Raw genomic sequence first — 14,797 nt, 5'->3', positions numbered from 1 at the left:
ATTAATTTGTACCCGAGGAGAACATCACTGTACTTTCAGGGTACATTCGGGAAACTTCATCCTTGACGAACAAAAAAAAGTACCTCCACTGCCACTTTACCTGGACGAGTTTACCTGGACGATTCCACAGCCAATTATGCTCCCACCTGCCTGGGTGAGGCTCAGGCGGGATTTGATTTCGGGCCACGGGGTGCATCGGAATGAGTGGCGGGCATTTTAATGAAAGGAAACTCAATGAACACGGAGCTGATCTGCTTCTCCCTTCTTTATCCGCCATTAAAACCCGGTTCATACGACCGTCCGCGGCGCCGGGCCCCGGACCAGCGTGCCGTGCTGTCCGCCGTCATTACCCTGAACTGTTTAAACTCGGCCCGACCGTATTTACCCAGGAACAGGGATTTCACTCAAATCCTCAATTATGCAAATGGGTCTGAGGACGCGCAGGAAAGACACGGGGGTGTTCGCCGTGCCGGCTGTCGCAGTGCGGGTCGCTGGGGGAAACGGACGTCCGCTCGACGAGGGCGTCAGAGCACGCAGGCAGTGCCGAAAAGGGTGTTGATGGATACATCGCTGCATTTTTATAGCGCTTTTCTAGACACTGAAAATGCTTCGCAGTGACGAGGGGGAAACTGGCCTCAACCACCACCGGGGTGATGCACGGCTGCCATTTTGGGCCAGAATGCTCACCACACACCAGCTGAGGTGGAGAGAACAAGTGTTTTCTTCCAATTGAATCAGGGGATGATTAGGTGGCAGGTTGAAAGAGCCAGGGTTGGGAATTCAGCCAGGACACTGGGGAACCCCCGACAGCACTCTTTGCGAAGAGCGTCGTGGGATCTTTAATGACCACTGTGAGTCAGGGCCTCATTCTCTCGTCAGGTTCTGACCCATAATGCAGTTCTGCTTCCCTCTCGCTCAGGCCAACCGTAATCTCAGAGTGTGGCCACAGGTCGGTCGATTCTGACACATTAGGTGTTCGTCTAATCCCCGGGCTTTCACCAGGGGGTCTGGTGTGCTCCTCTGGGGGGCTTAGAAGGCACTGTACCTGGCCAGACGTGATAATGCAACAACTATATATATATCCATCTGTTACCTAACCCGCGTATACCTGGTCAGGGGAGCTGGGTGTGCTGGACCGTGTCCCAGCATGCATTGGGTGAGAGGCAGGAACACACCCTGGACAAGTGACCAATCTATCGACAGACCATTCACTCACATGCAACCCTGTGATTGTGCCGTGCAGGGTTGTGTTGTCTGTAGAACAGCAGTGGGCTGTCTGTGCAGGGTTGTGTTGTCTGTAGAACAGCAGTGGGCTGTCTCTGTGCAGGGTTGTGTTGTCTGTAGAACAGCAGTGGGCTGTCTGTGCAGGGTTGTGTTGTCTGTAGAACAGCAGTGGGCTGTCTGTGCAGGGTTGTGTTGTCTGTAGAACAGCAGTGGGCTGTCTGTGCAGGGTTGTGTTGTCTGTAGAACAGCAGTGGGCTGTCTGTGCAGGGTTGTGTTGTCTGTAGAACAGCAGTGGGCTGTCTGTGCAGGGTTGTGTTGTCTGTAGAACAGCAGTGGGCTGTCTGTAGAACAGCAGTGGGCTGTCTTTGTGCAGGGTTGTGTTGTCTGTAGAACAGCAGTGGGCTGTCTGTGCAGGGTTGTGTTGTCTGTAGAACAGCAGTGGGCTGTCTGTGCAGGGTTGTGTTGTCTGTAGAACACCAGTGGGCTGTCTGTGCAGGGTTGTGTTGTCTGTAGAACAGCAGTGGGCTGTCTGTGCAGGGTTGTGTTGTCTGTAGAACAGCAGTGGGCTGTCTGTAGAACAGCAGTGGGCTCTGTGCAGGGTTGTGTTGTCTGTAGAACAGCAGTGGGCTGTCTGTGCAGGGTTGTGTTGTCTGTAGAACAGCAGTGGGCTGTCTGTGCAGGGTTGTGTTGTCTGTAGAACAGCAGTGGGCTGTCTGTGCAGGGTTGTGTTGTCTGTAGAACAGCAGTGGGCCGTCTGTGCAGGGTTGTGTTGTCTGTAGAACAGCAGTGGGCTGTCTCTGTGCAGGGTTGTGTTGTCTGTAGAACAGCAGTGGGCTGTCTGTGCAGGGTTGTGTTGTCTGTAGAACAGCAGTGGGCTGTCTGTAGAACAGCAGTGGGCTGTCTGTGCAGGGTTGTGTTGTCTGTAGAACAGCAGTGGGCTGTGCTGGGATGCTCATAGTCTCGGTCTTTATTAGAAAGCGGCGCGTAGATCAGACTGCACAAGGAGCACACCGTAGCCTCAGACTGCCGGGGGCCATCTTCATAAAGCAGGAAAATCGGGTGTGGTGCATAAAAGTTTTTGATTACTGAGATCCTATTTTTAATAAGAGGACAGACCGAGTTCTGGCGGGGTTATCTGGCTTGTTTATTGAACTCGGCGATGAATCATGTTTTACAGCGCAGGGGGCAGGAGGCTCCCAGGTGTTAAGTAAACTAAAAAGAATAGAGGTATCCCATAAAGCCCAGAGTCCCATAAGCCTGTCAGGAAATATATTGGATTATGCTGAATGACATCATTCAAGTGACGGTTTATAAAGCGAAGACACTAGCCTAAGCCCAGGATTCTCTGCTTAAGAGGCGCAATAAAGACGGTGAAATGTCATAGCACATTATTCTAATGCAATGGAGGAGATTGCTTTATAAGGGTGCTTTAACTTTGAATCACAGCCTGCAAGTGTGTGTGGAAGACTTTCATAAATCACGTTACCTGCTCGCACATCACAACTTCCAGTCGTGGTAATGTACTAACACTCAAAAATTGGAAAAGAAAGTTTAGTTTCCTTTGGCAATCAGATTCACTGTAGCCTGTAGCCTAGAGGCTAAAGTACATGACTGGGACCCAGAAAGTTGATGATTCAAGACCCGGTGTAGCCACAATAAGATCAGTGCAGCTGTTGGGCCGTCGAGCAAGGCCATGCAATGTTGATTGTGCCCTGCTTAGTCTAATCAACTGTAAGTCGCTTTGGATAAAAGTGTCCGCTAAATAATGAATGATCTGCATATGGCCCAAAATGAATACCCTCGCATAGATGGTCCAGTTTAGTATCAGACCCTTGGGACTGAGAAGTGGGCACAGGTGCACAACCCCAAAATGGAGTCAATTAAATCACACAGGCATCTGACTGATCAATATCCGATGGTCTGAATCCGTGTGAACTGAAAGTCTCACATCAGCACCTGATCAAAAATTCACAACCGTGACTGACGGCTAGCTGACCAAGGATTCAATACGGGCAATGACTCACACACACACTCACACACACACTCACTCACATACACTCACACACACACACATACACTCACACACTCACACACACACACTCACACACTCTCTCAGACACACACCACACACACACCACACAGACACACACACTCACACACACACACACACACACTCTCTCAGACACACACCACACAGACACACCCACACACACACACACACACCACAGACACACACACACACACACACACACACACTCACTCACACACTCTCTCAGACACACACCACACACACACACACACCACACAGACACACACACACACACCACACAGACACACACCACACACACACACAGACACACACCACACACACTCCCACTCACTCACACTCTCACCTGATGACAAAGAGCCGGTTCCGCTTGCCCTTTGCCGAGTCCAGCCTGAGAGATCAAGCCCATGCAGCTGTGGTGTCACTCCCCACCACTGCTTGGCTTTTATTTGCTTTACATTGCACAGGGGGGCTTGTGGAGCCCTCTCAGAGCTCGGCCGTAAATAAGAGGCCGTATTCTCCCTCATTTCCACCCTCCCTCGCGGTTCTATAAGAGCTTAAAGAACACGGCCTGTGAAACCGCTAAATTGCCCAGCTGCAGAAGCCCGAAGAGAGATTCGCATGTATTCCCTTTCGCCGTGGAGTTGCGCTGGGTGGCGTTATTCATGGGTTCCCAAAGATGGCAGCTAATTGATCAGACTCATATTCCCAGCTTGACAAGGGTATTTGATTACACGTGTACTGTACGCCCAAAACCTTTCTGAAATTGTCCTTGCCCAAGACTGGGATTTTTTTTTTTCTGCTGAACTGTGCAGTTACCCGACCCTCTCTCTGCCGAAAACATCCCCTCCATCTTCTGTTCTCCCAGACGAGGACGTGTCGCCACTCCTTTCCTGAAGTGCGCCTAATGAGTACACTTTAAAATGGTGGCTTTAAAATGCAGCGCCTCACTTAAAGCTGACAACAGCGTCTGCTTTTCTTTGTACAAATATGAGTCTTCAAGGGGTTCGTTCAGAAATGCATAATAGCGGCAACGAGCTCATTTGTACTTTGCAAACACTTAACTGAAACCATCTACTTCACTATTTTTATGTGCAAGGAACTGCATTTCTTCAACACTGAAATGGCAGCTCCTAATATTAGCTTAATTATAACTTCATCACATAGTCAGAACATTAGATTACATTACTGAAGGTTCATATGTTCTGCATTCACAAGTTAAGTTCGGGAAAGTGCACAAGTAAGGTCATTACATATTTAGAACATGGAAAACCATTCAATTAGAGTTATGACCTGCAAATGATTTTGAATAAAATAATTTCTGATTATTCATGCTTTGATAAAGACAAATATAATGCCTCTTGAGTTGTCTTTAATTCAGTTCAGAGAACAACCATGAGGTTCCAGCAGAAGGCATTAGAATCACATTTATACCCATGAAGTAGCATTACAAGTTCAAGCACCCTACTTCCTTAGCCAACAGGCTTTCCAATCATAAATGCATTTCTCATTTTGTTTTAAGACCTCTCGCTCTCTCTCTCTCCCTCCCTCTCAGTAAATACTTCAAAGTTTTTGTACAGCACTGTTGAGATGCAAGTCAAGAATAAATATAAATATGAATAAATATCCAATCAGTTCTTGACAAGTACATAAATCAAAGAAAAAGTAAAGTATTCGTTTTTTGTGGAGATATTCCTAAAATGAGTCGCCTCATCTGTCAGTTGTGCCGCTTTGACTTGAAGGGTCCACTCTGCGGATCTTCCAGCCGGATACTGCTCTTCAGCGACTGGTGTGTGTACGCATGAACATATTTATCCCCATTACACAGGTCTGCTCGTAAAAACTCCACATTTCTTTTAACGATAACGATAAAAACGATTGTGTCCCGGTCTCGGGAGCATTGTGTAATTCAATTCCACTGAGGCCATCTCCGCGGAAATCTGCTCCTCAACACAAAGAGCGAATAGATGTGCTTTGGTCAGGCATTAAATTGTGCAGGGCAGCAGATCGTGACAGCGCGAGTCTTTTATGCTCAGTCTGATGCCTTAGTGGGCATAATTACCGCTAGCTGACCACGGGCAGGGAGAGATAAGAATAGTCACTGTGTGGCGGCCAGGAATAATGGCAAGTGAGGTAATGAGGATTAGCCGGTCCCAGAGATCTCTGACCTTTTCACAGAGGAGGGCCACTTGAATCTCCCGTGGTCTCGGGAAATCTCACGAAATCGAGGTGGCAGAGTCGGCCGTTTACTGGAGATTTCATTACCTCTATGGTACCTGACTGTCCTTGCATGGAGCGTCTATGGTCCACAGTGCACATAAAACACAAACTTTAAGCGTTTCACTTTGCACAAGACAATGGGTTATGCGAGGGGCTAACAACAGAATTACGAGGAAAGGTCTTATTTCTTATTTGCATGCTTGGCTAAGCTAACACCAATCAGTTAACATCAAATTAATGAATGCTACATTCTAGTCTTTACAAAGTCTAGTATGGAAAGTAAGATTCTGTGAACTTTGCATGAATGCATCTATGTGTATATTTTTGAGTAGTGGTTCATTTGGTAAGTAAAAGATGTTATAAGATGTATAAATACATTCTAGTCTACAGTAAATTTGACTGAAAACTGAGGTTTGGAGTGATACTAATTGATTAGACGAGTACCCAGTGTGCCAGATTCTACTGTTTAATTGCTGAATCTTTTGTGTTGCATTGGTTCTGAAAATAACAAGCACATTCTTGTCTTCAGAACCAATGCAACATGCAGACTTAATTGGTGTCTGACTAAATAAAATAATGGACATCATAATAGTGAATACTGGCAAACAGCTATACTGTCATTATCACCATGATAAATAATCAATTTCAATATTGTAATAGTAATATTTTTACAATATGAATTAAACATGGAAAATATTTAATATAAATATTTTATGTAGTTCACCGGAATACAGGATGCATGTGCGATGAACAGTATTCGTCTTCGAATGCAAGTCCGTTATCTTGCCTGCAGCACATTTTATATTGAAATGTATATTTTCTTTTGTATTTGTAAGTAGGCTGGGGGGAATATTGTTTGTTTATGTTTGTTGAATAATGAACACCGTTCCAGAATCAATATGCCTTCCCTGAGTTTCATAGCTCATGTACCACAAGTGTGAAGTAGAAAAACTTATGCATTTTAAATATTATGGTAATAATATGCAAATGGACTATTGCCTGCATACATGCCCGCGGATGCCTGCTTTCTCAAAACGCAGTAATTAAGCATGTAAGTCTAAGTACTTTGCCACAATTTTTGCTCTTGTTATTGATACGACCATAAACAAAGGACATGTTTGACTGGTGGAGCCTAATTATAATTGATGTTGCTGCTTTGTATCTCACCAGAGCTAAATACTTTTTAATCATGTCACCCACTGCATGACAATCTGCTACACCTTCTGCAAGCAGACCCACAGCAATCTGCGGGAGAACACACGCACGCCTGCCCCCCCCCCAAATTTATTTAACATATCAGTTGGGGGCTGATAGCTTATGCTAATGAGGAGTGAGAATGAAGTGCTTTTGAGCATCCTCGCTGATGAACAAGCGCCCTGTGCGTTAGAAGTGAAGGATGCTCTTATCAGCTTCAGGCTGGTGGCGGCGGTTTGAACACCAGTCCTCGTGTGTGAGTCAGAGGCTGTGGAATAAGCAGTGATTCACCTGCTTTCAGGAGACGATCAGCAGCGCAGTGCGTGGCCTTCCACACAGAAACACGGGTTCACTTCGCGTAGACACCGTTCTGCCCGGTTACAGGTCGGAGCGCAGGAAGTCACAATTGCCATTAACTTATCATTTCTGGCCATATTAAACGTGACCTCCATCAAAATCGGTCACATTGACCCCCAAAATGTATTTTGAGGTTTTGCAACTACTGGAAAGAGGAGAATGAGAGCTTTCTAAGGAAACCACAGTTATCCCTCCACTCCAGATCTCAAGAGGAGTTTGAGTGCCACCAAAAGAAAAATGGCTTCACTGCGAGAGTTACGTGAAGCCGGGAGACTACCAACACTGGGCTAACGAAACTCTGGGGCTATGTAAAAAAAACAAAACATGTTTGCCTATTATTAAAAAATTGCAAGACTAATTGTCTATCAATATGCATGAGTTTCACAGTTCAATAGTCACCAAAGTGTCCATGCAAAGTAATTGGCCTTAACCTGATTATTGTTTGATGCTCAGTGGTGCACTTCTCATCGGAATATGTTCCTGGGGGCTGTTCCACAAAGCAGAATTACAGAGTTTTACTTCGTGCAAAATGTGGCTAACTCAGTAATCCTGCTTTGTGAAGCAGGCCCCTGATGTTCTGACTCATGTCCGTGTCCTGAGGTTCGGGGAGGGGTGTCTAACTCAGTAATCCCGCTTTGTGAAGCAGGCCCCTGATGTTCTGACTCATGTCCGTGTCCTCAGGTTCGGGGAGGGCTACACGGTGATTGTGAAAGTGGGCGGGACGCCTCCGGCCCTGGTCCCCGTGGAAACCTTCATGACGGACACCTTCCCCGGGTGTGTGCTGAAGGAGAAGCACCACAACACGCTGCAGTACCAGCTGCCCGCCAACGGGGGCGCCCTCGCCACCGTCTTCAGCCAGTTCACCACCCATCAGGAGAGACTGGCCATTGAGGACTACTCCGTGTCTCAGACCACGCTGGATCAGGTACCGCCACTCACTCTCTCACACCCCACCCCACGTCTAAACGATAGCCTGCATGCCGTACCCTGTAAATAGCCAGTGTGTGTAACACGGATAGATCTGGGCAGTAGGTGATTGTAGACCGGGAAACAAAAGCATCTGCACGACTGAAATCTAGTGAGACCTGCATCCTCAAACCAGGACATAACATTTTGCCTTCTCTGAGCTCTATACAGTATTTATATTTTTTAAATATGGATATTTATAGAATATTCACTGCAACGTTTTTGTCATCCAAGGCAAAAATAAATTTTAAGTACTGAAATGGTCGTGGGCCTGAACGACTGCAGACAGCGTTTGTGACAGCAGCCAGCTTTGAAGCTGGATGTGCAGAAACTTCCGGTCTCTTTCCGTAGAAACTGCTGTAGAAACTTCGGGTCTCTTTCTGTAGAAATTGTACTGTAGAAACTTCCGGTCTCTTTCAGTCGAAATTGGACTGTAGAAACTTCCGGTCTCTTTCTGTAGAAACTGCTGTAGAAAACCTCCCATCTCTTTCTTTTGAATCTGTACTGTAGAAACTATCGGTCTCTTTCACCACAAAAACCTAGAACAGGGAGCCACACATCATTAGCCCAGAGAGTGAAAGAGATTCTGTTCAGAGCTCCTCTAAGAGAGGGCAGGAAGGCCGTTCAGCCACTTATCTGTGCGGGAAAATTGTTTTTAATAGATTGGAAACAACCAGCCCAACAACATTTCACATCATTACACGGAGGTAACATCCTGTTTTGTAGGGAAAGCGCTTCTCGTCTCCATCAGACAGAAATGCCCTGCTATATTAATAATGTATGGCGTGCGGCCTCTTTCTGAACACCTCGGAAACTTAATCTGCTAATAAAAATGCGTCTGAGCTCAACTGGTTAAAGGTTGAAACTTGATTCGCTTTTGATAAATACTGTAAATATAAATCGGCTGAGCGTTTTTGTTTGCGCTGTAGTTCTGCATGTTACGGTTGTATGCACCTCAGAGTGCTCGATGTTTACCCACACTTTAGTTCCTGTTATATGATTCCTTCTAGTTAAGCTGTGATGTACTCTTGATCAGAATTCATATTCAATATAACAAAATCAATGTTACACTGTTGGAAACAAAATTCTTTGACCAATTATATCACATGCATATATTTCACTCGACTGGACAATGTTGACTATTTATAAAAATATTTAACATTTAAAAATGTTTTTTAATTACCAAGTTTCTTTCTGTATAAAGGCTGCAGCATATCGCATGATTGACAGGCTAATTGTGTTATCTTGTATTTGGAATAGTCAGTGCCACTGGCTTTCTTTTAATTACAAGGGTACGCACAGACCTGAAGACGATTTGCGGATTTTAAAGCAGTGCGCGCTGGTTGAGAACGCATCAGTCATACAAGGGAAAGTGTGAACGCTTTGATGCGGGGAGCGTTTGAAGTAGCCGGCCCAGGTTACGGCGGTGTGAGAGACGCACGCTGGCGCGCTGCTCCTCTGTGAAGTCGGGGGATGGATCTGACACCCGGGCCCCTTCCGACGCGCGGGAATGTCTCCGGCGCGTTCCTCTCCGACGCGCGGGAATGTCTCCGGCGCGTTCCTCTCCTCAGTGTGCTTTTTAATTGACACGGCGGTGGAGTAATCCGGAGCCAGGACGGCTCTGCCAGTTGGCACAACGTTTCCCTTTCTTCTGAGACGAGGTAACGCGCATGAAAAGAGCGTAATCTCCGGCGTTTGTTTGGAGGCGATTCTGCGCCTGGCCCTGATGGCAGCGTGGGCAGGAGGCGATAAAGACGCCGCAAACACTCGCCTATTATTCTCCCTGATGTTCATCTGGAGAAACAAAACAGAGTTACAGCCCAGAAAATTATTTTATCTCAAATTCATTTGAGTTCCCCCCCCCCCCCCCCATTTCAGCTGACTTATACAAGCAAACACTGGCACTGAGGCATAAACCTACGCGCTTAGACAAAAAAAAAATGGATCTGTGTTAGTCATATTACAGTGTTCGAAGCCTTGATCTGTTAATTTCCTGTTATGTTCACACCTATGCTTGACCTGTGTCTACCTGATGAAGGAAACGTCTTCACTATCTCAAGCTGTGAAAACATTTTTGTTTTATCGGTTAAATATGGACAAGAGTTTTTTGATCATGTTCCTCTAAATTGTATTCCCACTCTAGTAAACAAGTTAAACTGAAGTGCTATGGTATTGGCATTGGATTGTTGTGTAGAGCAAGCTAAAGCGCTCATTCTTAATGCAGTGTCTGTCCTACAGCTCTGCTCTAGCTGTTGAATGAGGTGTGCTGTGTTAGGGTTAGAGTGAAAACCTACAGGACGGTAGATCTCCAGGAACAGGGTTGGGCAGCCCTGCTCAAGCTGTTCAATGGGGTGTGCTGTGTTAGGGTTGGAGTGAAAACCTACAGGATGGCAGATCTCCAGGAACAGGGTTGGGCAGCCCTGCTCTAGCTGTTCAATGGGGTGTGCTGTGTTAGGGTTGGAGTGAAAACATACAGGACGGTCGGAGCAGGGTCGGGCAGCCGTGCTCTAGCTGTTGTGCCACAGCGCCCCCTCTGGTCACACCGGTACCCGCAGTCTGCCTGCTGTAGATGCATCAGTAGTTGGGTCTCTGGGGCCGGAGGCTGTGCAGATGATTGGCTGCAGTGTGGACAGACCCTGTGAGTGGACACGCTCCCAAACTGAAGGAGGAGGCACATTAGACTGCAGAGGGACGGGCTGACATATGTCCTTTGGGCATTCTAAATGAGAGACAGGAGTTCATGCTACGGGAGGGGGTTCAAAAGTTCGTGAAACTTCAAAAATGGTGAGAAGAGGAATTGAAGGACCATTGAAGGACATTTAAATAAATAAAAAATTGGGTTAGGAAATGAAGTTTACTCTCCTGCGCTTCGTCCATGGGCTTTAATATTGACTTGAACTCCTCACATTTGGACTGAGGAATATTACCATGAGTTTGTGAACTGCCCTTTTGTTGTTTTTTTTTTGTAAATACCGTTGAGTGTGGCCCCCCAACCCTGTGTTTCTGACGGCGTGCCCTGCCTGTGTTTCTGATATAGCGCCCTGCCTGTGTTTCTGATATAGCGCCCTGCCTGTGTTTCTGATGTAGCACGTTGCCTGTGTTTCTGATATAGCGCCCTGCCTGTGTTTCTGATGTAGCACGTTGCCTGTGTTTCTGATGTAGCGCCCTGCCTGTGTTTCTGATGTAGCACGTTGCCTGTGTTTCTGATGTAGCGCCCTGTCTGTGTTTCTGAAATAGCGTGCTGCCTGTGTTTCTGATGTAGCACGTTGCCTGTGTTTCTGATATAGCGCCCTGCCTGTGTTTCTGATGTAGCGCCCTGCCTGTGTTTCTGATGTAGCGCCCTGCCTGTGTTTCTGATGTAGCGCCCTGCCTGTGTTTGCAGGTCTTCGTCAGCTTCGCCCGACACCAGCACGATGCGGAGGACTTCCAGGGTCGTGTGAATCCAGCGGATGTGCTGGCAGACGAGGTGCCCATGCAGCCACTGAGGAACCCCAGCCCCGCAGAGAAGGTCTGAGGCAGGGGGGCCTCTGTCAGATCCACCCCTCCACTCCCAATCCAGCCTCCACTCCCAATCCACCCCTCCACTCCCAATCCAGCCTCCACTCCCAATCCAGCCTCCACTCCCAATCCAGCCTCCACTCCCAATCCACCCCTCCACTCCCAATCCAGCCTCCACTCCCAATCCACCCCTCCAGTACCAATCCACCCCTCCAGTCCAAATCCACCCCTCCAGTCCAAATCCACCCCTGCTTTCAGTCTTTCCTGCTGGGTAATTAACTGAGCAATTAGCGCTACTGATTGGCCAGACTGTCTTCACACCGGACTCCCAGGTAATGGGAGGATGGAAGACTAGCAGTTCTCGGCCCTTGAGGACTATGATTTGATGACCCCCTGGTCTACGGCCTGAAGCTCCACCCAGGAGACATGTCCTCCTTTGGTACTGAAAATCACAGATTCTTTCTCCTCAGTTAGAGATTACTTTTATACAATTCATATTTTTGTTATTGTGATAACATTAATTATCTACCTTGAAGTTATGAAATAAGATACTTTTTTTTATCAGTCTTGAAAAAGTCCTGCTATTTTAATATGTAAAGAAAATCTAGATGCTATATGTATCAACAGTTTCAATAGCCATTGAAAGACAAAAGTACAACTTTGCCAAACGTGTACAGATCCAGAAAATGCTTTGATGCTTAGAGATTCTTTATCAAAACATCACATCCATTTGATGAACATTAAAATGAATTTGTTTAGTTAGATTTCATTCTTTTGTAGCCCCTTCATTCAAATATGCAGACCAAAATACCTTTAAAAACACATAAAAAGATTGATTGAACAGGATATGGAAGGGCTCCCTCAGGAAGGAGATGTGTGAATGAAGAGCTTAATTACGACTCCTTTCTCTCCTTCACGGGTTTCCATCCCCTCCTTTCTCTCCTTCACGCTGTTCCATCCCCTCCTCTCTTAAATAACTGCAATATCTGCGGCTCAAATCAGGACAAATAGCATTTCTGGCAGAAAAATTTTAAAACTCCTATTTGAAACTTTTACTTGAAAATAATGTGCACAGTGCATGACACAAAGAGGTGAGGATTTTCACTCTTCTGTCTGGAAATGGTTTTGGTCCAAAATGATTATGCTTTACTCAGGAATTTATAAATGGATTTTACCCATTAGCTTTGCACATTTTCAGTTATAAATATTTTGTTAAATATGGACGGTATTTCTGTCAGGGAGGAATGTGAAAGGTAGTAATCATGTTGGTAGTTTATGTTTACATTGGATTTATGCCATTAAACCTCACAGAACTGGTAAGCAATGACTTGCACTCGGCACTTTTCCTGACGCAAATAGTGCTTCATTTTGTGTATGCAGCTTAAATATTATGGATTATTTTGTGATTCCAATGTAATTGATATGCTGTCCAATATTTCTGCTTTACAAACTTGTTTGCGCAGAGGAATTATGAATCATATTTGTACTGAATATTGCTTCATGCTACAACAGATGATTAAACATTTGCACACGTTGTAATAGGAATTTGAGTTTAATTTTGAAATCCTGTCCTGTGTTTGCGCTGCCATTCGCCGGGACTGTTTGAGACGGCGACGCACTCAAACAACTCGACGCTGATGCAGCTGCGCTTGAGCTGAGTGCTGCTCGCTGGGCCAAGTGGTCATGGTTAAAACGGCTTTCTGTACCAACAGCAAGTCTTCCATAAATACATTCATCCACAAACAGAAATGTGAGCAAAAATAAAATAATAATAATATGCGTACAAGTATGCATGTATACGTGTGTGAGTGTGTGCACGTGTGCGTGTGAGTGTGTGTGGGTGGGTTTGGACATCCATTTTAAAACCTACAGGTAAAGAAGTGCACTTTCCTGGTGAGGGCAGGACTGCAGTATTACTGTAGTTCTGCTGCCTCAGAGTTATAAAAAGTTACTGTAAATAAATGTCACATCCAGCGTAACTGAAACCAAAACAATCTCAACAATGACTCAAACTCGATTGGTGAGAAACACAGTACAGTACCGTTATTTAGCTGACGCTTTTATGCAAAGCGACTTGCAGATGATAGAGACTGAGCAGGGTCCAATCCACCCCGGGAGCAACGTGGAGTTAAGGACCCAACATCTTATCGTGGCTACACCGGGGCTTGAACCACCAACCTTCCGAGTCCCAGTCAAGCACCACAGACACTGTATAGCGCATTCTGTCCAGCTGCTGCAGGTTGGCCTCTGTAATGTGACCTGCGTTCCCCCGCCTCGCAGCCCGGCTCCCCCTCTCTCCCCCAGACTGCGGTCTCGACTCCGGCGCGTTATCGGTTATTCCGTCAGCCTGGCGGCGCTCCCGGTCCGGCCCGCGTTGTCGGACGAGCTCGTGTTCTGTTCGCCCTCCTGCGGGCGGCGCTTTGGCCCGCCGCCCGGCGCTACAGGATGAAAGGGATGACCGCCGTCCTGCGGTGACCTCTGACCCCGCCCGGCCGCCGCCTCAGGAACTTGCGATGCCTCTTCCTGGCCCGCAGGACCATCTGAGCCGAGACCAGCGCCGCGAACACCGCCACTGGCCAACAGGGTCACAGCAGGAAGTCAGTAACGCAGGAAAGACATGTTTATCGTTTTTTTTAAAGCGGAGGAAGAATATCGTCCATCTGCTCTTTGTGACTTACCGGGCACGGTTTGAGTCATGATGGTGAAACTTAACCACGCTCCAATCTGAGTCAGAAACACATGCACAAGCATGCAGTCAAATCTGATCTTACAATATTCATGAGCAGTTAATCAAATACAGGGTATTCACAGTTAGGTACTGTAATTCAAGAGAGTTTTCACAATATATGCTCAGCGGGCACTTTATTATGTATTACACTTATTTTTCTGCTGCTGTAGCCTATTCACTGAGAAGATTTTTCGCACCATTCTCTGCAAACTCTACAGACTGTTGTGTGTGAAAATCCCAGAAGATCAGCCGTTTCTGAGATATTCAAACCACCCAGTCTAGCACCAACAGTCATTCCATTATTGGCTGATTAAACATTTGCATTAACAAGCTGCCGTACAGGTCTACCTGATAAAGTGCTCGTTGAGTGTATATTCGAATATGCCTCATGCAATCTTCCTTGCACACACATTAAGGTTTTGTGCCAGGAATCATAACTGAAGTAATATCCTTTTATCAAGATGTTGCTGGGTACCGTACAAGAATTGCACCTCATAAATCCTCCCACAATTCTCCCATAATCAACATGTCCTGCCATGTCACCGACAAACGACAAATCACTG

The 14,797-nt window shown here is 46.3% G+C and overlaps 2 protein-coding genes across 2 annotated transcripts in view; one reads left to right on the top strand and one right to left on the bottom strand.

The window, feature by feature from the left end:
• The window catches only part of LOC133135097 (phospholipid-transporting ATPase ABCA1-like), a 149,641-nt gene extending 138,119 nt beyond the window's left edge, over nt 1–11,522 (top strand). The window contains exons 48-49 of the mRNA XM_061251868.1: nt 7,724–7,967; nt 11,391–11,522. Of these exons, the coding sequence (XP_061107852.1) occupies nt 7,724–7,967; nt 11,391–11,522 (376 nt within the window). The remainder of the gene's footprint in view (nt 1–7,723; nt 7,968–11,390) is intronic.
• Nucleotides 11,523–13,903: 2,381 nt separating this feature from the next.
• Nucleotides 13,904–14,797, bottom strand: part of LOC133135722 (trans-2,3-enoyl-CoA reductase-like) — a 42,149-nt gene continuing 41,255 nt past the window's right edge. Inside the window, exons 11-12 of the mRNA XM_061252948.1 lie at nt 14,185–14,230; nt 13,904–14,078 (exon numbers count right to left, since the gene is read on the bottom strand). Of these exons, the coding sequence (XP_061108932.1) occupies nt 13,945–14,078; nt 14,185–14,230 (180 nt within the window). The 3' untranslated portion in view covers nt 13,904–13,944. The remainder of the gene's footprint in view (nt 14,079–14,184; nt 14,231–14,797) is intronic.

This window comes from Conger conger, chromosome 8, assembly GCF_963514075.1.
Source record: "Conger conger chromosome 8, fConCon1.1, whole genome shotgun sequence".
NCBI lineage: Eukaryota > Metazoa > Chordata > Actinopteri > Anguilliformes > Congridae > Conger > Conger conger.
Note: the sequence above shows the minus strand (reverse complement) of the source record. Positions and strands in the feature narration are given on the sequence as shown.